Raw genomic sequence first — 23,580 nt, forward strand, 5'->3', positions numbered from 1 at the left:
CGCAAATGTAAATGGTATAAGTGAATAGGTTGCAATCTGATTACTGACACTGTATTTGTATTTGCATTTATATGTGACATTATTGACAAGTTAAATGCCAGTTACTCATCACAAGCTTGATGTGAAATAAGGAATAAATATTCTTATCTGTAAAATTTTCATACGAACTTATTCATTGAGAATAATTTGCTGTCTTGTTTGCTTCTACATCTCAGTGATACCAGTTATTCTGACATGCTTTGCATGGCTTTATTTTTGGATCTGTTTGGATACATTGCCACAAATGCTAAGATATGGCATCACTATGTGGCGAAATTCATTGTCCCGCTGTCAGAGATAGACAGGTGAGGACATGTTTAGGGAGGGACCTCTCCTAGAGGTACAAATACAGAAGGGATATAAAGAGCACATGTGGTGACCTTACAACAAAACACATCATGTTCCTACATTTCCCAAATGGCATTGTTGTGCACCCGTCCCAACAGGGAGTTTAAATGTAAGCTTGCGCTTCCCGTCCCAATGATTGGCTGTTGAATTGTTCAGAATCTCAATAAGAATTCTGGAGCTCTTTCATTTTACTCCTAAGGTTCCACCCCAATTTCTGTTTCTCAGTTTACAAGGTGAAAGGTGGCATCTGTCATTCATAGAGGGAGGAGTTTGCTAGCCATCAGGACAGGCATGTAGACATATAGTGCCACCCATCCCCCAAGACCAAGACTGCACGACCCCTCAGGTCTATTCAATAAGTGAATCTAACCACAGTCTATTGTTCACACAACCTCTTAACCCCTCAAGTCCTTCAAAAAGAAAATGCCAGTTTATACATACCACCCCCAGTCCAGTGTGTCTATGTGTTTGCCTGATGTGGATTACTAGGAAGACAGTGTGCGGCACTGATTATTTTGGCCAGTTCCAGCTGTTTGTTTTATAATGTGCCACAAATAGATATATCCTCGAGGCTAGAGTTCCTTGCTTTGGCAATGATTCTGTTTAAAGATACAGATATTGTTCACTGGAGAGTTAATATACTCAGAACAGGCCTTAAAGCAAACTAGTTCAGAAGCATGATGGACAACAGGCTCAATCGCTGGACCTATTTTACTGGGACATTGGGACTGTAGTACCACTGTGCCCACGTAAACTATTATTGATAAATCTTTGTCTGGTCATTTTTACTGATAATGTTTTAGCATCATGTCATGTGTCTGTTTAGATTCATGAATGAATAACTGGTCCAACTGTTTTGCAAAAAGGTCGGAAAAAGTTTAATGCATTCATTGATACAGATTAATTCACTCACGCATAGAATCATTCGCAGCATCATAGTGGGATGCTTTATAAGTCATAAAACAAAAAGAGCGCTGGATGAGGTGGATATTTACCTGCAATCCATTGCAGGTAACAAAACTTGCAAATGCCTTCTATCGTTTGTCAACGATGAAGCAGCTCTTTATTGCACATGCAGCTTGTTTATATATTATATTCACTTATTCATAACAATATCTAAAAACAGTATCAAGAAATGGGGAAACTTTTTCGATTGGGAGGCACCTGCGCTCTAGTACCGAAAGCCTAGAAACGTTCTTTATGGATACCGCTCAATTTAGCTCAGAAATGTCCTTTTGAGCAGCTATTGCAGTGTGAAAGAACAGATTTTCTCCCATTTTTAAAATGTCAAAGCCTTTTAACTCAAAGCAGAATGGAATTCCTGGCCACGATTCCCACCCTTCTGTCTTTCAGTACTGGCCGCCTAGTGGTGAAACGTGGTATTACACGACAAAGTGTATTTTAATGGTAGTTAAAGACTAAAATGCTCTTTGTCTGTAATCTATTTTTTTTTTCATTTGTGTTTTGTTTATGTACAAACAGGGATATTTTAGCTTTTGTTCTAGAGATGCCAGAACCTGGTGTCACCAGGTCAGAGAGTTTGTTTGTAACTTGAACCATAGGGGTCTGCTTTGGACGTTTCATACTTGAGGGACTCCATACACTGTGCAGGTCAAGGTGTATGAACATGTATGAGTGTGTGTGTGGATTCTGTACGTGTTCTGCTTCAGATATGTGTGTGAGCGCAGATATGAGCGCACTTGCCAGGATGTGTGTATGTCTGCTCGTGCAGTATATACATAATATTGTTATGCAAATATACGTCAGTGTGCCTTTGCACATGTCTGTGTGTGTGTGTGTAACGGATTCCACCAAAAACCCTAGTCACAAATGGTGCACCTCAGCTTTCCAAAAAAAAAAACAAAAACAAACAAAAAAACCCAAACACACACATGAAGTCAACACAAACATGAGCAATCTGTGTTCACAGCCATAACATCCACTCAGTGGATGATATCGGGATTGCCTGGGTTTTGCTGCAGTCACATGCAAGGATATGGGAACTAAGGTGCGGGTTGGCAGTCCTTGATAGCTTTTTCTCTCCTAGAGGACAAGCAAATTCCAGTCTTATCTCACCTGCAGGAGAAGAGAGAGGGTCATGAGATGCACACAGGCAGCCATGCAAGAAACTTATTTAAAAACAGGCACTCACATTGCTCACTATGATGATAGCTCACTCTAAAAAAATATGGACTTTATTTTAATAAAGACTGTCTGGTTTTCTAGAATTGGATTTTTAGTTTCAAGGGTTGAAGGGATGCTTCACCTCAAAATGAACATTTTCTGTTAATTTGCTCACCCTCAGGCCATCTAAGATGTAGGTGCGTTTTTTTCTTCAGTAGAACAAAAAGATTTTTAGCCGAAAGCGTGGTCCTTGGTGATTTATAAAATGCAGGACAGCAGATGCACATTTTTGAGTATTAAAAGGGATCTCAAGGTGCACCAAATAATACTCATGGCTCTTGATGATATATTGAGGTCTTATGAAGTGAAACAATCGGTCTGTGCAAGAAACTGAACATTATTACCAGTAATCCATAGCCTCAGGCAAACAGTCTAGAATGGTTCTAGTTAAGTAAATTAACAGTAGAAATTAGGGCTGGCAAAAGATTAATCACGATTAATCGCATATAAAATAAAAGTTTGAGTTTGCCTAATATATGTGTGTGTACTGTGTGTAATTATTGTGTATATATAAATACAAGCATATTCATGTATATATTTAAGAGAGATATGTTATTTATGTACAAAATATTATAAATAATATAAAAATACATGTACTTGTAAATAATTCTTAAATATATACATGAACGTGTATACATTACATAATAATTACACACAGTACACACACATATATTAGGCAAACTCAAACTTTTATTTTGTATGCGATTAATCGTTTGCCAGCCCTAGTAAAAATTCAATTTTGGAGTGAACTATCCCTTTAACTCTTAAAACTAGAAATCCTAAAAAACTAGACATAGTCTAGTCAAAACATTTTGACTCACCGTTGGTTTTTTCTGAACTTCATGCCCTGAAGAGTCAAAGGCTCTTTAACACTCTTCAATATCTCATTATATAGTTCTGAGTCATTATTTAATTTGACTTGTCAAATGTCTCTCCAAAATGCTTTGAGGAGAAACAAAAAAGAAGGAAATGTTGTATAGTTAGCATATGGCTCAGATAATTTACATTTGGAAGATACTTTGTTACCTTCACAAATCTGACAGCAGTTTAAGACATTAAGTATGTTTACATGCACTTCAAAAGTTCAGTTTCACCCAGACATAAAAAAAACAAAACAAATGTATATATATAGCGGGTAAAATAAGTATTGAACACATCACCATTTTTCTCAATAAATATATTTCCAAAGGTGCTGTTGACTTGAAATTTTCACCAGATGTCGGTAACAATCCAAGTAACGCATACATACCAAGAAAACAAAACAAATAAGTTCATAAATTAAGTTATGTGTAATAAAGTAAGCTGCAATCTATCAGTAATTAGAAATTATCTATTAGTAATTAGGAAGCAGTTCTGCCCCTTGTCAAGATGAAAAAGGGTGGACATTTCAGCAAAACAATGATCCCAAACACAGCCAAGGAAACTCTCAATTGGTTTCAGAAAAAGAAAATAAAGCTGCTAGAATGGCCCAGCCAATCACCTGACTTGAATCCAATAGAAAATAAGACCTAAAGATCAGAGTTCTTCGAAAGAGGCCCACAGAACCTTTAAGATTTGAAGACTCTGTGGAAGAATGGGCCAAAATCACACCTGAGCAATATATTTCTTCATACAGGGGGGCGTCTTGAAGCTGTCATTGCCAACAATGGCTTTTGTACAAAGTATTAAATAAATGTCAGTAGTTCAATACTTTCTCCCCTTGTCATTCTATTTTATTACACGTAGCTTAATTTCTGAAATTATTTGTTTTGTTTTATTTGTATGTATGGATTGTTAGGGTTGTTATCGACATCTGGTGAAAATTTCATGTCAACAGCACCTTTGGAAAATGATAACATGTTCAATACTTATTGTACCCACTGTGTGTGTGTAAATGTACCAGTTTCTATTACTAACACATTGTGTGAAGATACATTACTGAGGCATTTTTCTCAAGAGAAATATCACCAAAGCAGTAGACTTGATCAAAATCTTTTGCTGGTTGAGTGATATTAGATTAAATGGTATGTGTGTACTGTTGGGGGGTTATACTTACAATGTGGTGTGAAAGAGATGTAAATACCATTTAGGATTAGCTGGAGAGTGATCCTCCTCTCTCACCCAATCTCTATTTCCCCCACTGCCTCACCCCCCTCAGTGGTAAAACCCTAAATAAACTGACAAATAGTATCTTTTTTCGGTGGGTGGCTAATTTACACCACACATACAAACACATGCACACACTCTGTGTTTGTTAAAGAGATTGAGTGTTCATCAAACCGTGAAAGAACAGTGATAGAGAAGTTACCTGGACAGTACGAAAACTTTTGTGGAGGTAGCATGTACAGGTTTGTCTGCTCTGAATATCTTCTCATCTTCTCAGGCATGTTTGCATCAGAGTTTGCATCACCTTCATTATCATCTTCTATGTTTGATAGGCAGACGCGTAGAAATTTTGGGGTTACTATATTGCAGAAATCTGTAGTATATTACATTGTAGCAGTTAATATCTTTCTAAGGAATTAGAATTTACATTCCATAGTTTTGAAGTTCAGTTAAAGGGATAGTTCACCCAAAAATGAAAATTCTGTCATTATTACTCACCCTCATGTCGATCCAAACCTGTAAGATCTTCGTTCATCTTTGAAACACAAATTAAGATATTTTTGATGAAATCCGAGAGCTTTCTGACCCTGCATAGACAGTAACGCAACTGAAACGTTCAAGGCCCAAAGGTAGCAAGAACATCTTTAAAATAGTTCATCTGTGTAGCTTCACACTACATGTCTTGAAAGAAGATGTTTGTTAATAAAAAATAAGTGAAAAAAAGTTCATGTGACATCATTGTGTGGTACTCGCACGAACACACATTGAAGACTGACACTATTTTTGTCATTATTTTTGTTTTCTTTGTGCATAAGTAGTATTTGCGTAGCTTCATAACATTACGATTGAACCACTGATGCCACATGGACTATTTTAACAATGTCGTTACTACCTTTCTGGGCCTTGAACGTGGTAGTACTGTTGCTGTCTATGCAGGGTCAGAAAGCTCTCGGATTTCATTGAAAACATCTTAATGTGTGTTCTGAAGATCAACAAAGGTCTTACAGGTTTGGAACAACGTAAGGGTGAGTAATTAATGACAGAATTTTAATTTTTGGGTGAACTATTTCTTGTAAAATGGGTGAAGGAAACCTTCAGAGGAATGTTTAAACAGTTTATAATACGTAAGTGTTTTATTTACTTCCGAGTGTGATGTTATATGCCAGATGTTTACGTGCCCATCAGCCATGTTTGAAGTAGAAAACCTGCTCAAGCCCATACCTGTGGTTTAAATCTTTTGAACATGTGCCAACTCCCAATGCCCAGCATTCAGGGCACTATCCTGCATTCCTCCTTTAGTCCACATTTATATCATTCTTTAGGGAAAAAAAGTGAAGGAATGCATGTGATCTGGTGTTCTGTGTATTTGTAGTTTTGTGGCGAATAAATTTCACTTTTTTTCCATTGTAATTTTTAACTCCCTTTGCAAAAGTGCTGTGGAGACTTCAGTATACATGTATTGCCTGGAAATGTTTGAGGCATGTCTGCTGTGGTTCACTTGGGCATGTGGAGTGTGAATGAAAGTGATCTAAAAACAAAGGCTTTAAAAATATAAGGGATGTTCAGTATTCTTAAGTAAATGCTCCAAAAATATGGAATTGTCTTCCAAACGAAGTAAGAGAGTCCACTAGTATTCATATTTTTAAAAAACATGTTAAAACATACCTTTTTAAAGTTGCCTATGCGCATAATAGTGTGTGAGGTGTGTGTATTTTTTATTTATTTTTCTTATTTTTCTTTTTTCCTTTGTTGTCTTTAATTTTTATAATTTTCTATTATATTTTATTATGTTTTGTTTATATTTGTTGAATCATTTGTACCATGCTGATGTTTTTTTTGTTGTTGTTGTTGTTGTTGTTTTTTGTTTGTTTTTTTGCCTGTGAAGCACTTTGAGTTGCATTCTATGTATGAAAAGTGCTATACAAATAAATTATTATTATTATTATTATTATTATTATTATTCAAAGACTACCAGTGAAGTACAAATGGGAAACGTGGAGCAGACGGGAGAGGTGGTACGGTGCATTCCTGATGGTTTGATAGCAGTGTTGCCGCCTGCTTGTTTAAAGTACAAATACATGTTGGTAGAGTGGCGCTGAATGAGGTGATTACTTAGGTGGGCAGCAGGCATGTTAATCATATCCACGTTTAATAACTAGCAAGTTTCCAGAAGTGAAAAATACACAGGCCGGTCTTGATTGTACTTGTCTTTATGTATAGGAATGTCATACTGTATATGTAACAAAAATATTTAAAGAGAAACATTTAGCAACAGCTTAAGGCCAAGAAAACAGGCTGTCAATGTGCAGATTTGCCTTGTGTTTAAGTCAACTAGCCAACATTAGAATGACTACTGTATTGATGTAGTCAACATTTCTCATTCATCTTATTTTTATATTATTTCTTCCTGTCTATATCTGGCACTTTTTGTTTTAACAAAATATTTCTTAATGGTTTAATCTGTATAGTTGTGATGAGAGCAAAATATGAGAGTAGTCATGCAAACATTTTCTTCTAGAAGCGTTTTGTTTTGAAAGAGGGAAGATGAATGGAAACTCAGCGACTTACCTTGATCTTGATGTCTCCTCCCTCTCTTATCTGTCATCTTATATTGTAAAACTTTGCCTGAACTGCTGTATCAGTAGATGAAGATCTTTCATTCTTCAGTGCTATGTCAGAATCCTGTGCTTACCTCAGTTTCTATTTGCAAAATCTACATAGATAAATAGATAGATAGATAAATTGATTGACTGATTGATTGATTGATTGATCATTTTAAACTGATGATTTGGTGCTCAAGAAACATTATTTTAAACATTATTATCAATGTTGAAAACAAATTAGTGTTGACAGTAGGGCTGGGTAAAAAAAGATTGATTTCTTGATTTTAATAATACTACTAATACTACTGATTTTGTTTTTACAAAACAAAATTGATTCTTATATCCAAAGAATCGATTAGTCTAGCCTGTTCAGTTAATGAAAGGAACACTGTAGCGCACATCCCATCCAAAAAAATGCAGTAAGCTTTGTGTTTTGTTACTTTAGATATGAAACAAAGTCTCAGATTTCAAATTCTGTCCATTTTATTACATTATCAAAACAATAAATGCAGTTTTGTGCTGTTTAATGTGGAGTGACAGATTGCTGTCACGAGCATACACGAAAGCAGTTACAGCACAAAATAAACATCCAAAGCTATGGTAAAAGGAAGAGTACAACTTACTCAAATCCATAGTCCCATGTAATCACTCAATCAGTGTTTCAACCGCGGAAAGACGTCAGTAGAACAGCTTGTAAACAATCACGTAACGTCACATTTGCCTCAGAAAAAAACATTCAATGACAGTAAACTCCTTAGCCAGCTAGAAAAACAAACTCTAGAGAGGAGTATTTTGCTAAATATATGCACCATATAACATAGTCATTATAATTTTTACTGTTCTTCAGTGTTCAATTTATGTTTCAATAAATCCATCCAGTTTTAATGACAGCCAGAGTAGAAATATAATTATATAATTGTAACTTTATTATTATAAAAACTTTGTTGAGCGTAATTTAAGCGTTTGTATACAAATCAGATCATTTTAACCTTAAATGTGACCCTGGATCACAAAACCAGTCATAAGTGTCAATTTTTCAAAATTGAGCTTTATACATCATTTGAAAGCTGAATAAATAAGCTTTCCATCGATGTATGGTTTGTCAGGATAGAACAATATTTGGCCGAGATGCAGCTATTTCAGTATGTGGAATCTGAGGGTGCAAAAAAAATCAAAATATTGAGAAAATCGCCTTTACAGTTTTCCAGATTAAGTTCTTTGCAAAGCATATTACTAATCAAAAATTAAGTTTTGATATATTTACAGTAGGAAAATTACAAAATATCTTCATGGAACATGATCTTTACTTAATTTCCTAATGATTTTTGGCATAAAAGAAAAATCTATAATTTTGACCCATACAGTGTATTTTTGGCTATTGCTACAAATATACCCCAGCGACTTAAGACTGGTTTTGTGGTCCAGGGTCACAAATATTATAAGTGGTAGTACCAACTGACTCTCATGTATATTTTACAACATTAGTTGAAGGCTTTTTTTTCAGTTGTTGGCATGTGCCTAACCTGATAAATATCCAAAATAATTGATATTGGATGAAATCGTATCGAAACGAAACTCAACCTTGTGAATCAGAATCAAATTAAAATCAAATCAAATCAAATCGTGAAATTTGTGTGAAAACCCAGCCCCATTTGACAGTACTTTTTGTAAAAACAGTGATAGGCTACATTTTTTCCAACCCATGCTCATGACATGCCTCTATACATTTCTAAAACACTGTAAATATGTACCTTACTGCAAGTTCCGCCTCAGTTTCAAAGTGAAATGTCTAGATAATGGCACTAAAACAAACGTTCAATACGTGACCGTGGCACATTTTTATTATGTTGGTACAGGTGCACATTGCTGGGTTTTTTTTTTATTATGCTGCTTGAGGTACCTATTGCAGCTGTTCAGAATTCAAATATCGGGGTAGTGTCGCTAGAGGTTAATGCTCTATAATGTTGGAATTATCCCCTACACCAAACCCAACCTGATAGTGTTAACAAGTGCAAAAGTGATATAAAAATGCATTTGTTGATGCAGCCGTGCAATTTTTAACTTCCTTATGCGAATTTGAGATGTTTAGTCAAACCATAGTTTCACAGAGTTCATAGCAGAGCTCTTCTTCACTCCAGTGCAACACCGTATCGCGTCAACTACTGAGCAAATGTAATGGGTTAGTAAACTAATGCATATGAAGCTGTATATGTGACGACAACGTTCAAAAGTATCTGTTTTCAAATCATCCAGGATGTTAAAATTGTTTTGAAGTCATAGCATGAAAATTAGGCTTTATTAATCAAAACTCTGTGCCAGTAAATCATACGTTGTGTGAAAAGGAATAAAAGTTGTGTGAGTTTTAATGCCTCAAGTGTTCAACTTGAAACTGCAGTGATTTGTACATATAGGTACGTTTTTTCAGTTTTGCAGAAATGTATTTAGAGGCGCGTATTTCCAATGAGCCTATATGTTGTTGTTGTTGTTTTTCAGGCTTCTTTGATAGACAGAAATTTCTTAATGAATGAAAACTTAATTAATTCGTGCTGAATAAATTAAGTAAAACTGAACAAGTAAATAAAGTATAAATTTCTTTATTACAAAGCTTACCGATCCCAGTACATCAGTAGTGTATAATTTAAATTGTAAATATAGCTTATTAACACATATTATATTTTACATACAGACTTTGCATTTGAAACAAACCTCTGCAAACAACCCTTTGGTATTAAATTAGTTACTCAAGTATAGGGTGTCATGGGTTTTTATTCATATTTTACACACTGCACTGGAATGTCAGTATCAAGTCTAAACTTGTAATCACACTGACACTGACCTTTAATATAATCAAAGACCTTAAGGAGTAAGCTGTCCATCCCTTATCCAAAGCTGACACACTATGAAAATAATCTAAATTAGCTCCAGTGTTATTGTAAAAGTGAAAAAGCATTTCATCCAGGCCATTGAGGTGGGAGTGAAACAGTCTGTGTGAGACAGACATTGTAATATGCCAGTGTCTAGCTGTTGTAAGGTTGTAATTATATAGCTTTTGTTAGATAGAAATGTGTGCATGTTTCTTCAATGTCTTTGAGAACAGTGAGCGAGAATAGATCTTGTTTCAACATGCATTAGTTTTACAGCTTTAGAGAGTCATGTGCCCCTTCCCTATACACCGAACATATTTACTTTCCATGTCATACACACCCTTGCTTTTTAACTTTTGGGTGATCCTCAGGTCCCTGTTTTCTCTGCCTCTTTTTCACTCCCATCTGCTTCTGCTATTAGTGGTGAATGGAGGCAGTAGTGGCTCCCATGTGTAACTCTGGGCAGCCCTGTGTTCACCGTGTGCATGTGCACGTGAAGAGCAGCAAATGTTTGCTTTGTTTCCAGTAAACAGTAAATCAGATAATGCTTTAGATCTCAAAAACATAGCTGTTTAGTTTAGCAAAAAAAATCTTTTTTTTTTTTTTTATTTTAATTGTTTATTTTATATATGTGGATATTTGCAAGTATTTGCAGACATTCGTTTTTTAAGTAGATATACAACTTTACTGCGATATGTTGTCTTGTTTTCCTTGGCCCATCAATGCTTTTCCAACAATGCTCTGGCATCCATGGCATTTTATCATCTATCCTCCTTTTGCCTTGTGATAACACAGGATTTTTTAAAAGTCAGTGGGAGAGAAAACAAAATCACCAAAACAATTTTTTAACAAAGTCTTAAAAGTAATGTGTTCAAAATATCCTCTTTTAAACAGAAAGTTTTGTCAAAACAGCTTCTAGCTACAGCTACTGCTGCATGACAAAAACTTCAAGAGTGCTTGAAGACGTAATTCATTTGAGCCCTGCAGTTTTAGATTCATATGCAAGCTGGGTATGGCATGCAGGTTTGAACATGCTCTGTTAGGGATAGAATTAGATCTCCAGATTATAGTTCAGGTGAGAACTTGTCTTACAATCATTGGAGTGCCAGTCCACGTCCAGTTGCTTCTCTGCTGTGATCCCCGCTCTGTGAACGTCACTGTAATTTTTGTTTTTCTTTTCACCGTTACTCTGATATTACAAATGAAAGATGATTCCAAGAGAGGAGTTATTTATGTTTCAGTCTGTCACTATTGACCATTACTGTTACAAACAGCAAACCTTCTTTGTAGCGTCCTCTAGTGGTGAAAATAGAGACTCCATGTTTTATGAGCCCAGCTGCTGTTACTACTGATGCAAATATTTAGAGAAAATTCAGTTTGGACCAAATTATTTTCAGCACACCTGGACATGTTGACATAGCTGAGTTTTAAACAAGTACAGCTTAGATTGTAAATATCGTGCCTTCTCAGACATTTTACTGTTTGTATGATGGGAGAAATACTCTTTCTCTTGGGAAACTTGTGTGTTTTGGGAATTCGATAAGAGCTTTATCTTTTCAGTTAGTGAGGTGGACACAAATCTCCAGCAAGAAAGCCATTTACACTGATGCTGATTAATGTGGACTAAATGTAAAAATCTCAGATTAGGCGTTGCAGGAATGGCCTTGACTCAAGAGCCTCCCCTGCTGTTTGAGAACCTGTGCGAGATCCCAGAGCCATACTTACAGTCCCACAGTCTCTCTGTCAGTGTGTGTGGGAGATGTCTTTATCCTCCTTATCAGGAGCTCTTGTGCGTGTCCTATTTTTAATCTAGCCCTCCACAGAAGGGATGCACAATACAGAAACCACGCATCACTGACCTAATTTTTTTCCATTCTAGTACTCTGTTGTGATGAATCCTAGCTGATCTGATTCAGAAACATAATTATCTGTTATAGTGTGCCATTTGCATGCAGAGTTAAGATATGAAGTTTTTCCTTCACAAGAGTACCACAACACTTGCGTGTGGTGCTGCTGACGCAGGAGCCTATTTGACTCCAACTATTGGACAGTATTGAATGTGTAAAACAAACAAAAAAAAACACTTAAACTAAACATTGGCTTATCTGTAATTTATACCCCTGTGGAGTCCTGGGAACAATTTTTATCACTCAGGTTGCTGCAAGTGATTTTTGCATGTGGTTGCATCCAAAAGTCTTCTCAAATTAAAGTCAAGCTCCTTAAAGGAGAAGTTCATTTCCAGATCAAAAGTTTACAGATAATTTACTCATCCCCTTGTCATCCAAGATGTTCATGTATTTCTTTCTTCAGTTGTAAAGAAATTATGTTTCTTGAGGAAAACATTTCAGGAATGTTCTCCATATAGTGGACTTCTATAATTCAAATTCTCATCTTGTCTAGCTCTAATCCGGGTCAATACAGTTAGGGTATGTCACAAAACTCCCATCTCATTTTCTCCTCCAACTTCAAAATAGTCCTACATCGCTGCAGAAGTACCCAGTGTTTACAAAGTGAACGTGCAAAGAGGGTCAAACACCCTTTACAAAAAAAGGTAAGACAGCGATGTTGGACGATTTTGTTGGAGGAGAAAATGAGATGGGAGTTTTTCAACATACCCTAACTGTATTGACCCAGATTACTCAGAGTTCACATGCGCACTGGAGAGCTAAACAAGACAAGCACTTGCAGTTAAAAAATATATAAGTTGTACATTTTTTTTAGAAGATAATCGATCATTTAGCTCAGCTGGGATCGTTCAGAGCCCTTTGAAGCTGCATTTAAACTGCATTTTGGAAGTTTAAACTCATATACTCAAATAAAAGTCCACTATATGTAGATAATTCCTGAAATGTTTTCCTCAAGAAACATAATTTCTTTGTTACAGAAGAAAGAAAGACATGAACATCTTAGATGACAAGGGGGTAAGTAAATTATCTGTAAATTTTTGTTCTGGAAGTGAATGTCTCCTTTAATAAGCAAGAGACAAACTGAGTTTGTTGTGATTTTCCATGTACAGCTGTAGTGAAGTTTAGAGAGACCACCAGTGCAATATGTAAACATTGTAAAAATTGGTAAACATTTGACCCTTGTGCACATTTTTCCCATCACCCGCTTCCACACGAGCCACTCGGCCTTAGCTGGTTAATTGGTAGAGGTTGAAGGTCATTCTTTTCTTAGCGCCACAGGAATAAGAATAAAAGAATTCCAGGGAAGAACCAATGCGGGACATCAGAAGGAGGTGCTTTATGGCTCATTAAATTTAAAAGAGTTATATCCTAGAAACATGTTTAAGAAGAGATTCTTGGGATACCTTTTTCTGTTTTCTCATCTCTTGGACCTTGAAGTCATGAAATCCAGCAGTGACTGTGGAAAAGGAGTATAGTGAAATGTGTTATTCTTAGTGCTGAATGGCACTTTTAGTGTGTTTCTGTTAAGCGTCATGCGAACTTTGAGCAAAATGAGTTTGTCACAAGGCAGGACTATTTAAATGCAACCTGCAATCTTAATGTTTAAAGCTGTATTCCGTAACTTTTGGCATTCTAGCGGTTAATAAACAGAACTGCATGCGTACTGCAGAAGCCGGATCTACTTCTCTGTGTTTATGTCTATGACGAGTCATGCAGGTACTGGGCTACTACACAGCGGTTCCTACCAGGACCAGTCTAAAATAGTCAGAATATAAAAACTTATTATAGGTGTATCATAGCGATTCGGGACAAGCCAATACCGCAGTTTGGAAAATGGTTTCGTGATGCACTTACTTATTATATACATTTTGTAAATTATAAACACAAAAAAAGTTACGGACTGCAGCTTTAAAAAAGTAGTGTGTGTGGTTATGAGAGTGAGTGAAATGGGTGGGACAGTGGCACAGAGAGGGAATTTTAATAGTGTTTAATACAGGGATTGCACCTTCACCTCAGTAATCAATGCCTGGATGATTCACTTTTCCCCTGTACCTCACCTGTTTTCCCCATCATTAACACTTCATGCTACTGCAAGCTGATACAGACTCTGTTATGCACAGCATTAACAATATAGAACATGTGCTTGCCAGTTACAAATATTTCTGATTAAATCAGTGTATCTCACCGAAACATTCCACTGTGAGCTTGTGCGTGAGTATGATCATGTGTTTGTATATGTGTGTTTGATTGGGCCATTCAGGCACACACATTACTTATGGTCTGCTGCCACTTTGCTCTGTCTGCTCCCAGCTTTCATTTGCCCTCAGGCTATCTTTCACCAGGGGTCAGTTAATCCACCGAGCCCTAGACTGGAATCTGCTTATTCCCTCGATGGATGAATCATTGCACTGCTTAATATTCTCCACAGGGTGGCCCTGTTCATCTCCCCATCTATTCACAGACTCAGAGAGCAAGTTGACTGTATCTGATCTTTCCATCCACTTTGACTGTAGATCTAAACTCTGCCCTCTAGAGTCTAGACATCCACATTTGTCAACATTGGCATGGATATCTATTACCAAAAAACAATTAAATGGTTGAAGCATGTTGTTGCATCTATACTTTTTTTCAGTTCATTTTGTATTTGGTAGTTCCTACATTTACACTACCAGTCAAAAGTTTTTGCACAGTAAGAAGTCTCTTCTGCTCACTGAGCCTGCATTTATTTGATCCAACGTACAGCAAAAACAGTAAAATATTGAATATTTGCAATATTGTTACCATTTAAAATAACTGTTTTCTATTTGAATGTATTTTAAAATGTCATTTATTCCTGAGTTCAAAGTTGAGTTTTTTCATCATTACTCCAGTCACAAGATCCTTCAGAAACATCCTCAAAAAAATGTTTATTGGTACTAAGTGTAAAACAGCTGAGTAGAATTTTTCAGTTTTCTTTGATAAAATAAAAAAAATCAGATAAACAGCATTTATCTGAAATAGATACCTTTTGTAACATTATAATGTCTTTATCATCACTTTCATTTAATTTAAAGCATCCTTGCTAAATAAAAGTATTAATTTCTATAATTTCTTTCCCCAAAAAATAAAAAATTATGCTGACTCCAAGCTTTTGAATGGTATAGTGTATAAAATGTTACAAAAGCTTTTTATTTCAGATAAATGCTGAACTTTGGACCTTCTGTTCTATTTCTATTCTTTCTAAAGTAGTTTTTAAATATTAATAATAATAATAATAAAAATTGTTGTAGAAATGATGCATAAATTACATTTTAAAATATATTCAAATAGAAAGCAGTTATTTTACATAGTAAAAATACTTCACAATATTACTGCTTTCGCTGTATTTTGGATCAAATAAATGCAGAGAATTCTTTAAATCTAAACATGAAAAATCTTACTGTTCAAAAACTTTGGACTGGTAGTGTAAGTATTTGACACTGAATACTGTATGTCCTGTAATATGACATGCTATATCAAAAAACGGATATAAACAGCATTTTATATATACTTTTCCACAAACATTCATATAGATTTTAACCTAAAATCTTAAGGGTAGTTGACACATAACTTACAGTAATTTGTCATCTACCTTTAAGAAAGTGCATTGAACATTTAGTGCTCAGAGATATTTTTCTCCTTTACTTTCCAGTACTCTTTGTGCTTGTCTTTTTCAAAAGAATAATGAAGCTGAGTCAAGCAGGTGTGCTTGTCAGAATTTGTTTTTGTCTGCTTTTTCTGCAGGTGATGAAAAGCTCTGCCAAAAGTTTAAGCTTTTTTCAAGCTCTTTTACTTGTCATTGATTTTATTATGTCTCTGTTGTGATTCAAGGATGCCTTGATCTTAAATAATGAGGTCTCTCTTTATATTATGAAATCTGTCCAGTTCTGTCCTAAGGGTTCATTGTTTGTATGCTTATTTTCAGTGTGTATATTCAGCTGGGTGCTTGTTTCAGAGAATTCAGTGTTATTTAATGTGTTCAATGTCACATTTCAGTCTTGTAGTTTTTAGTACGCATGCATTATTAAGGGTCTTGTTTCTGTGTTACTGTGGGCCAGTCAGTAAGTTGCCTTAAAACAGTTGTTTTGATGTAGTGAAAAGATAACTTTTGACAGTAAATGACTGTGCTGACCTTAAAGGAGAAGTCCACTTCCAAAACAAAGATTCACATATAATGTACTCACCCCCTTGTCATCCACGATGTTCATGTCTTTCTTTCTTCAGTCATAAAGAAATTATGTTTATTGAGGAAAACATTTCTTTGCTCTTCCTCCATATAATGGACTGATATGGTGCCCCGATTTTGAACTTCCAAAATGCAGTTTAAATGCGGCTTCAAACGATCCCAAATACGGTTCTAAACGATCCCAGCCAAGAAAGAAGTGTCTTATCTAGCGAAACAATCGGTTATTTTCATAAAAATAATACAATTTATGTCAATATGTCACATTTTTGTTATGTCAAACGCTCGTCTTGCCTTACTCTGCCTGGACTGTTTTCCGGTTCAAGACAGTTAGGGTATGTCGACTTTAGGCATGTTCACTTTGCAAAGACTGTGTCGGTACTTCTGCAGCGATGTAGGATGATTTTGAAATGATTTTATATATACCCTGATTGTCTTGAGGAAGAATACGCAGTTCAGGCAAAGCAAGACAAGATGAGCGTTTGAGATTAAAAAGTATTTAAATTATATTTTTTTAATGAAATGATCGTTCTGCTAGATAAGACCCTTTTTCCTTGGCTGGGATCATTTACAACCGCATTTGGGATCATTTGAAGGCACATTTAAACTGCATCAGTCCATTATATGGAGAAAAAATGCTGAAATGTTTTCCTCAAAAAACATAATTTCTTTACGACTGAAGAAAGAAAGACTTGAACATCTTGGATGACAATGGGGTGAGTACATTATATGTGAATCTTTGTTTTGGAAGTGGACTTCTCCTTTAAGACAAATTACAAGCCAGCAAATTTGAACATCTCTTCAGCTTGTGTGTTTAGACCTTGAGATTCAGCAGGCAAGCTATAAAACTTTGCATGTGTATGACTAGCAAGACCAGTGTTGTATGCACACATTTTTTGTGTGGCTTTCGCTAGCGTGGTTCACTGTGCAAAGTTGCTTTGAATGTTTTCAAAATCACTTTTCTCTTATTGTCTTCCAAAAGCCTCACACAAGCTCACAAAATAAAACCAAAATTTTAGACAGATAGTTGTACTTCTCATAGCAGTGACCTCATTTTGCAGTAATAATAATTGTCAACATAGGCTGTAAAACATTTTTTCTGCCTAACTTGGGAAACAGAAGCACGTCGGATGTGAACTCAAACTGTACATTAGCGTTCAAAACTAAAAGGGGTTGGTAAGATTTTTTTAGTTTTTGAAAGACATCTCCTAAAGGCTGTATTTATTTGACTAAACATACAGTAAAACAGCAATATTGTGAAATATTATTGGGGAAAAAAAAACTATTTATGTTCCCAAAACCTGACAAAATACAGTAACATGTTTCCTTTTGGAATGAGGCAATTTATTAACGTGATGCTCAGTGAAAAAGTTTCCATGTTGATATTCATTATCGTAGTATCAGTTCTGAACCATCATGGCAATGTCCCTTCATGGGCAACCGTTTTCTTTGTAAGAAAAAAAAATCATTACAAGTTCAGCTCCTGTCTGCTTGTGATCTTGTATCAAGAGGTGGTAGTTATTTCAGAAAGAAAATAGCGCCATCTAGTGTTTGTTTTTAAAAATGTGCCTTTTATAAAACAAAGAAAGCAACTACAATCTACTGTGACTGTACAGTCAGTTTATTTGCTGTGTTTTGATTTTAATTTATTCTCACTCAGCAGTGTATATCACACTGTTGACATTTTTGCATTCATTTGCCAGGGTTTTCATTTTTAAGATATCCTCTGTACATTTGTTTACCTTTAAAAACATAAGTAAGTGAATAGTACTTCTAATAGATGTTATTTTTGTTCGCTCACAAGAGATAAAGACTTCTTATAGCAGTAGCATAATAAAAGCTATTCTCTGTAATTCTGTGTTCACACCACTAGGTGTCAGTATGTCATGCAAACAGGTAAACATGCGAATTCCATTTACTGTAACACTAGTGTCTAATGCTAACTCTTTTATAAACCTGTGAATATAATGACATTCAGAGAATTGTACTTTTTGATTTATTTACACACACTCTGTTTTAAGTAAAATAGTTCATATGTAGAAGACTGTAGTCACATCATATTTTGGTTTACGTCTGTTTGATAACATTTGGGACCCTGGACCACAAAACCAGTCATAAGGGTCAATTATTTAAAACTGAGATTTATACATTATCTGAATGCTGAATAAATAAGCTTTCCATCGAGGATAGGACAATATTTGGCTGAGATGCAACTATTTGAAAATCTGGAATCTGAGGGTGCAAAAAAAATCAAAATACTGAGAAAATCGCCTTTAAAGTTGTCCAAATGAAGTTCTTAGCAATGCATATTACTAATCAAAAGTTTAATTTTGATATATTTATGGTATGAAATATCAAAATATCTTTATGTAATGTGATCTTTACTTAATATTCGTAATATGATTCCTGGCATAAAAGAAAAATCGATAATTTTATCCCATACAGTGTAGATTTTTCTATTGCTACAAACATACCCATTCTTCTTAAGACTGGTTTTGTGGTCCAGGGTCACATTTATGGAAGCCTTATTATTTGTAAACAGATTGATGACTTCACTGGTCACCTGATTAAACTTCATTTCAAATGAGCTATAAAGATGCTCTTGTACATAGACTTAATTTATGACAGTGACTGAATGTGATTTTATGGTTGATGATAATTTTACTGTTTGTTTGTTTGTTTGTTTTTAGTTGAATTTTCAGCTGCCATTACTCCAGTCTTTAGTGTCACATGATCCTTCAGAAATCATTCTAATATGCACAGCTTTGCATCACAGAAATATAGTTTTTAACAATATTATTGTTTTTTTGATCAAAGAAATGCAGCATGAATGAATGAACATAACAAACCTCTTTTTGAACACACACAAACACAAAATCTTAAGTATTCTGAACTTTTTGGTCTCCAAAATCATTTCTGTGTGCTTACAAATAAATTGTGTTTTGTGTTTTCAGGCATGTCATGGTTGTGGGACTGGATCAAAGTGTGACTGCAGTGGGGTGAAAGGACAGAAGGTGAGTGTTTATCCACAAATAAACAGCCACACACATAAGCTGCGTTCCAGTCAGCCGGGTCCCTACACAGTGTTCAAAAAATGGCATCTCCCAAAAAATGAGATATCATTTGAAGTTCACTTCACCCTACAAAAAGTGTTAATTCAGAACACCCTTCAACATTATCAAACACAGTCGAAACTTGGGTTGAGCTTATTAGAGGTGTTTGGGGAGTGATAACAGAATATACTTTTTTAAATATAAAACACTGAACTGAGTAATTACTGAGTAGTTCACTTTCAGAACAAAAATGTACACATAATATACTCACTCCCTTGTCATCCAAGATGTTCATGTCTTTCTTCAGTCGTAAAGAAATAATGTTTTTTGAGGAAAACATTTCATTTATGTCTCTCCATATAGTGGACTTCTATTGTTCCGCCGAGTCTGAACTTCCAAAATGCAGTTTAAATGCATTCAAAAAATGATCCCAACTGAGGAAGAAGGGTCTTATCTAGCGAAATGATCTGTCATTTTCTAAAAAAAATGACAATTTATATACTTTTTAACCTCAAATGCTCATCTTGTCTAGCTCTGCGTGAACTCTGTTTATTAAGACAGATTATGTCGAAAAACTCCCATCTCAGTTTCTCCTCTAATTTCAAAATCATCCTACATCGCTGCAGAAGTACCAACCCAGTGTTTAAAAAGTGAACGTGCAAAGAAGATCACCCTTTACATGAAAAGGTAAGACAGCGATTCTGAAGTTGGAGAAGAAAATGAGATGGGAGTTTTTCGACATACCCTAACTATCATGAACATTTGAGGATAAAAAGTCTACAAATAGTTTTTTTTTTTTTTTAGAAAATATCCCATCGTCTGTGTCTGTTGTGATGTTTAATATGAAAATAATGTAATTTTATTGATAATTCCTTATTCCCTATGCCATTTACATTGCCTTTCAAACTAAACATGTTCACTCCCTTCAGATTAGAATTGCCTGTGAAATCAACTTTGTTGGGCACTTACGGTCAAAGGGAACGCACCTGTAAACTGATGTCTGTAGGCTAATATGAATATATTTAATGCATGCATTGCATGGCTATTCTAGCCATTTTACAAGTCCAAACCATATTCATAGGCTTGGTTTCACAGACAGTGCTTAGACTAAGCCAGTACTAGCCCGTAGTTCAATTAGGACATTTAAGTAATTTTTTATAAACATGCCTTAGAAAAAAACATTACTGGTGCGCATCTTGAGACAAAACAAAGGCACTGGTTCTTTTAGTTGAAACAGCTTAGACTTACATTTTAGTCTGGGACTAAACTAAAGCCTTGTTTGTGAAACCGGGGGGTTGAAGTTCAAATGAAGTGAATATGAACTCAATATAAGCCTGACTCTTTTCATTTTTACATGTGCTGCCAGATGTGCTGCACTGGGTAATGTATCGCCGTATGAGTAGATGTTTGTGGTTTTGAAATATTACCTTAGATGCTAGTCTGAGAGGATCAAATGAATTGTTTACATTACTTTGTTTTATTGTTTTTTTTTTAAAGTGACGTGATCTTCTGTGTACATCCGTAATGGCTCTCTAAAATACTATCTTATGTCTTTCTGTAAATGTTTTCCTAACTATAATGACAGGGTGAGCGAGGGTTTCCAGGTTTGACGGGCCAACCAGGTGTTCCAGGTTTCCCTGGACCAGAAGGGCCAAGTGGACCTCGTGGAGAGAAGGTCAGTGGTCAGCACTTCAGTCCATTGTGATATTCATGTATTCATATGCGTAATTACTGATCAACCAGAATTTGTTATTGATCAGCTATACTGTTGATTCTATTAAAACCGGACTTTCTTTCTCTCACAGGGTGATGATGGACCTACAGGGCCAAGTGGGCCTAAAGGAATAAGAGTGAGAGTTTCTTTGTAACAGCTTAACAAATTTATCAAAAAAAAACTATCAACAAATGCTGACTGTTTCTGTGTTTTTGCAGGGACCTCCTGGATTACCAGGCTTCCCTGGAACACCAGGAATCCCAGTGAGTAAATCAATTCATCAATAGGAGACAGTCTTTTAAGAGGGCATTTCTAAAGTAGATTATATAATTATGGCTGCAAGAACCGATTGATGAAATCCAAATTTAATATTGTTTACTATCAAGTAGTGTAATATTGGCTTGGATTAAATCATCAAATTGACATAATTTACAGAAAACCCATTGCTCATTGACAGAATATAGAATAACATGTTTTTCAATAGTAATAGTACCCTTTGACTCACACTGTAAATGGCAATAATTTTAAGAATGTATGTGCTGTTTTTGACAGGGTCTTCCAGGACAGGATGGCGCCCCAGGACCCAAAGGAATTCCAGGCTGTAACGGAACCAAAGTATAAAACATTACAAACAAGAATCTCTTGTCTGTTCACAGATTGGTTGAATTAGAACTTTAAAAAGTGCAAACAAACATAAACCTCTTTTTCTTTACAAGGGTGAAAGAGGATTCCCAGGAAGTCCAGGTCTTCCAGGTTTAGCGGGTCAACCAGTAAGTGTTGCTTTATGTCACATTTCAGAGTTGCATGCATACTCTCATGCACTCACAGAAGTATTTGAAGTCATTATTCTCACAATAATTCATGCTTTCTTGTCTCCACAGGGTCCACCAGGTTCTATAGGACAAAAGGCAATTATTTCATTTCATAATGCAGAAGCTCATGTTCTGCACTGTAGTGGCACACTACCCTCAATACATATTGGGAAATGTATGAAATTACAAAAATCCTCTTTTCCTCTGCAGGGGGAGCCTGGAGATATCATAGAAGTAAACCGCCCTTCAGAACCGGGGACTCCTGGCTTTAATGGTTTACCAGGCTCTAGGGTAAGCATTTCCACATCAATTAGCAACAGAATGTTTGGGGTAGAATCAAAACATAACTTTGAAATCAAAGCATAATTTGATCCAAACTGGGGATCTGCTCACAATGGATTTCACTGTGTACCCTTTCAAACGAGTATCGTAACAGCATTGAATTCTTTACTATAGAAGCCACCTTAACGGGATAGTTCACCAAAAAATGAAAATTCGGTCATCTATTACTCTCATTCACGTTGTTCCAAACCTGTAAGACCTTCATTAACAAAAATTAAAATGATTCCAAGAGCTTTCTGACCCTGCGTAGACAGTAACGCAATTACCACGTTTAAGATTGAACCACTGTTGTAACATGGACTATTTTAAAAGGGTCATCAGATGCCCATTTTCCACAAGTTGATATGATTCTTTAGGGTCTTAATGAAAAGTCTATAATATACTTTGGTTAAAAATTCTCAATGGTTGTGTAAAACAACACCCTTTTTACCTTGCCAAAATGATTTAGCCGCGTTTAACTGCTAAACTTGCTAACTAGCACATTATTAGGAAAGGCGATCGCAAAGATTCATAAAAAAAACCTTATACTCACTTCTGCTGTAAATGAAGCTGGATCACGAACGATTCACGCAAACATAGACGGATATATGTAGATCGGTTGGCACATTTTCTTCACAAGCAAAATAATCTACTTCAGCGGCTCAGATGTCAGGAGTAAACAAAGAGGGCGGACTGTTGCAGCTGATCTGAGGTAAGACGCTCATGTCAATCAACTATCGTGGGAGTGGCCTCTGTCGGTGTGATGCCACCACGACAGGCATCTGAGAATGGCTCGATTTAAAAAAAGGGAATATTATTTTTACAGATTAAATAAAAAACACTGCATGGATTTTTATCATTACAGGGTAGATTTGTACATACACTGCCAACACACATTAATGCTCAAACAACACGTAAAAAGTGAACTTAACATCTGATGACCCCTTTAACAATGTCCTTATTACCTTTTTGGGCCTTGAACATGTAAGTTGCATTGCTGTCTATTCACGGTCAGAAAGCTCTCGGATTTCTTTAAAAATATTTTAATTTGTGTTCTGAAGATGATTCCAAAAAATTCTTACAGGTTTGAAACAACGTGAGGGTGAGTAATTAACAGTGATGGAAATAACGCCATTAAAAATAAATGCGGTTACTAGTGGCTTTACTTTTTTTAGTAACGAGTAATCAAATGAATTACAGTTTTCGACGTTGCCGTTACTGACAATAAAATGCGGCATTACTATAAGCTCGCTGAAGCTGTTTTTATCCGAGTAGGCTCTCTCTCAAACATGGGGCCTGGAAAGCAGTGCGTTGCATTGCATTACATTCTTCTTCTGAGCTTAATTCTAGCTTATTCCTCTCAGCACGTCTTATTCCAGAAATGAAAAGTAGCTGAAATGAATATTCACGTTTGTTTACGGAGATGTGGGTGTTTACCTACATGTTTAA

The 23,580-nt window shown here is 35.7% G+C and overlaps 1 protein-coding gene across 1 annotated transcript in view; it reads left to right on the plus strand.

Annotated features, from left to right (window-relative positions):
- The window catches only part of col4a5 (collagen, type IV, alpha 5 (Alport syndrome)), a 46,504-nt gene that overhangs the window by 852 nt on the left and 22,072 nt on the right, over positions 1–23,580 (plus strand). Inside the window, exons 2-9 of the mRNA XM_051116003.1 lie at positions 19,186–19,245; positions 20,870–20,959; positions 21,090–21,134; positions 21,217–21,261; positions 21,551–21,613; positions 21,715–21,768; positions 21,880–21,906; positions 22,021–22,101. Coding sequence (XP_050971960.1) covers positions 19,186–19,245; positions 20,870–20,959; positions 21,090–21,134; positions 21,217–21,261; positions 21,551–21,613; positions 21,715–21,768; positions 21,880–21,906; positions 22,021–22,101 — 465 coding nt within the window. The remainder of the gene's footprint in view (positions 1–19,185; positions 19,246–20,869; positions 20,960–21,089; positions 21,135–21,216; positions 21,262–21,550; positions 21,614–21,714; positions 21,769–21,879; positions 21,907–22,020; positions 22,102–23,580) is intronic.

This window comes from Labeo rohita, chromosome 7 (assembly GCF_022985175.1).
Source record: "Labeo rohita strain BAU-BD-2019 chromosome 7, IGBB_LRoh.1.0, whole genome shotgun sequence".
In the NCBI taxonomy this organism is placed as follows: domain Eukaryota; kingdom Metazoa; phylum Chordata; class Actinopteri; order Cypriniformes; family Cyprinidae; genus Labeo; species Labeo rohita.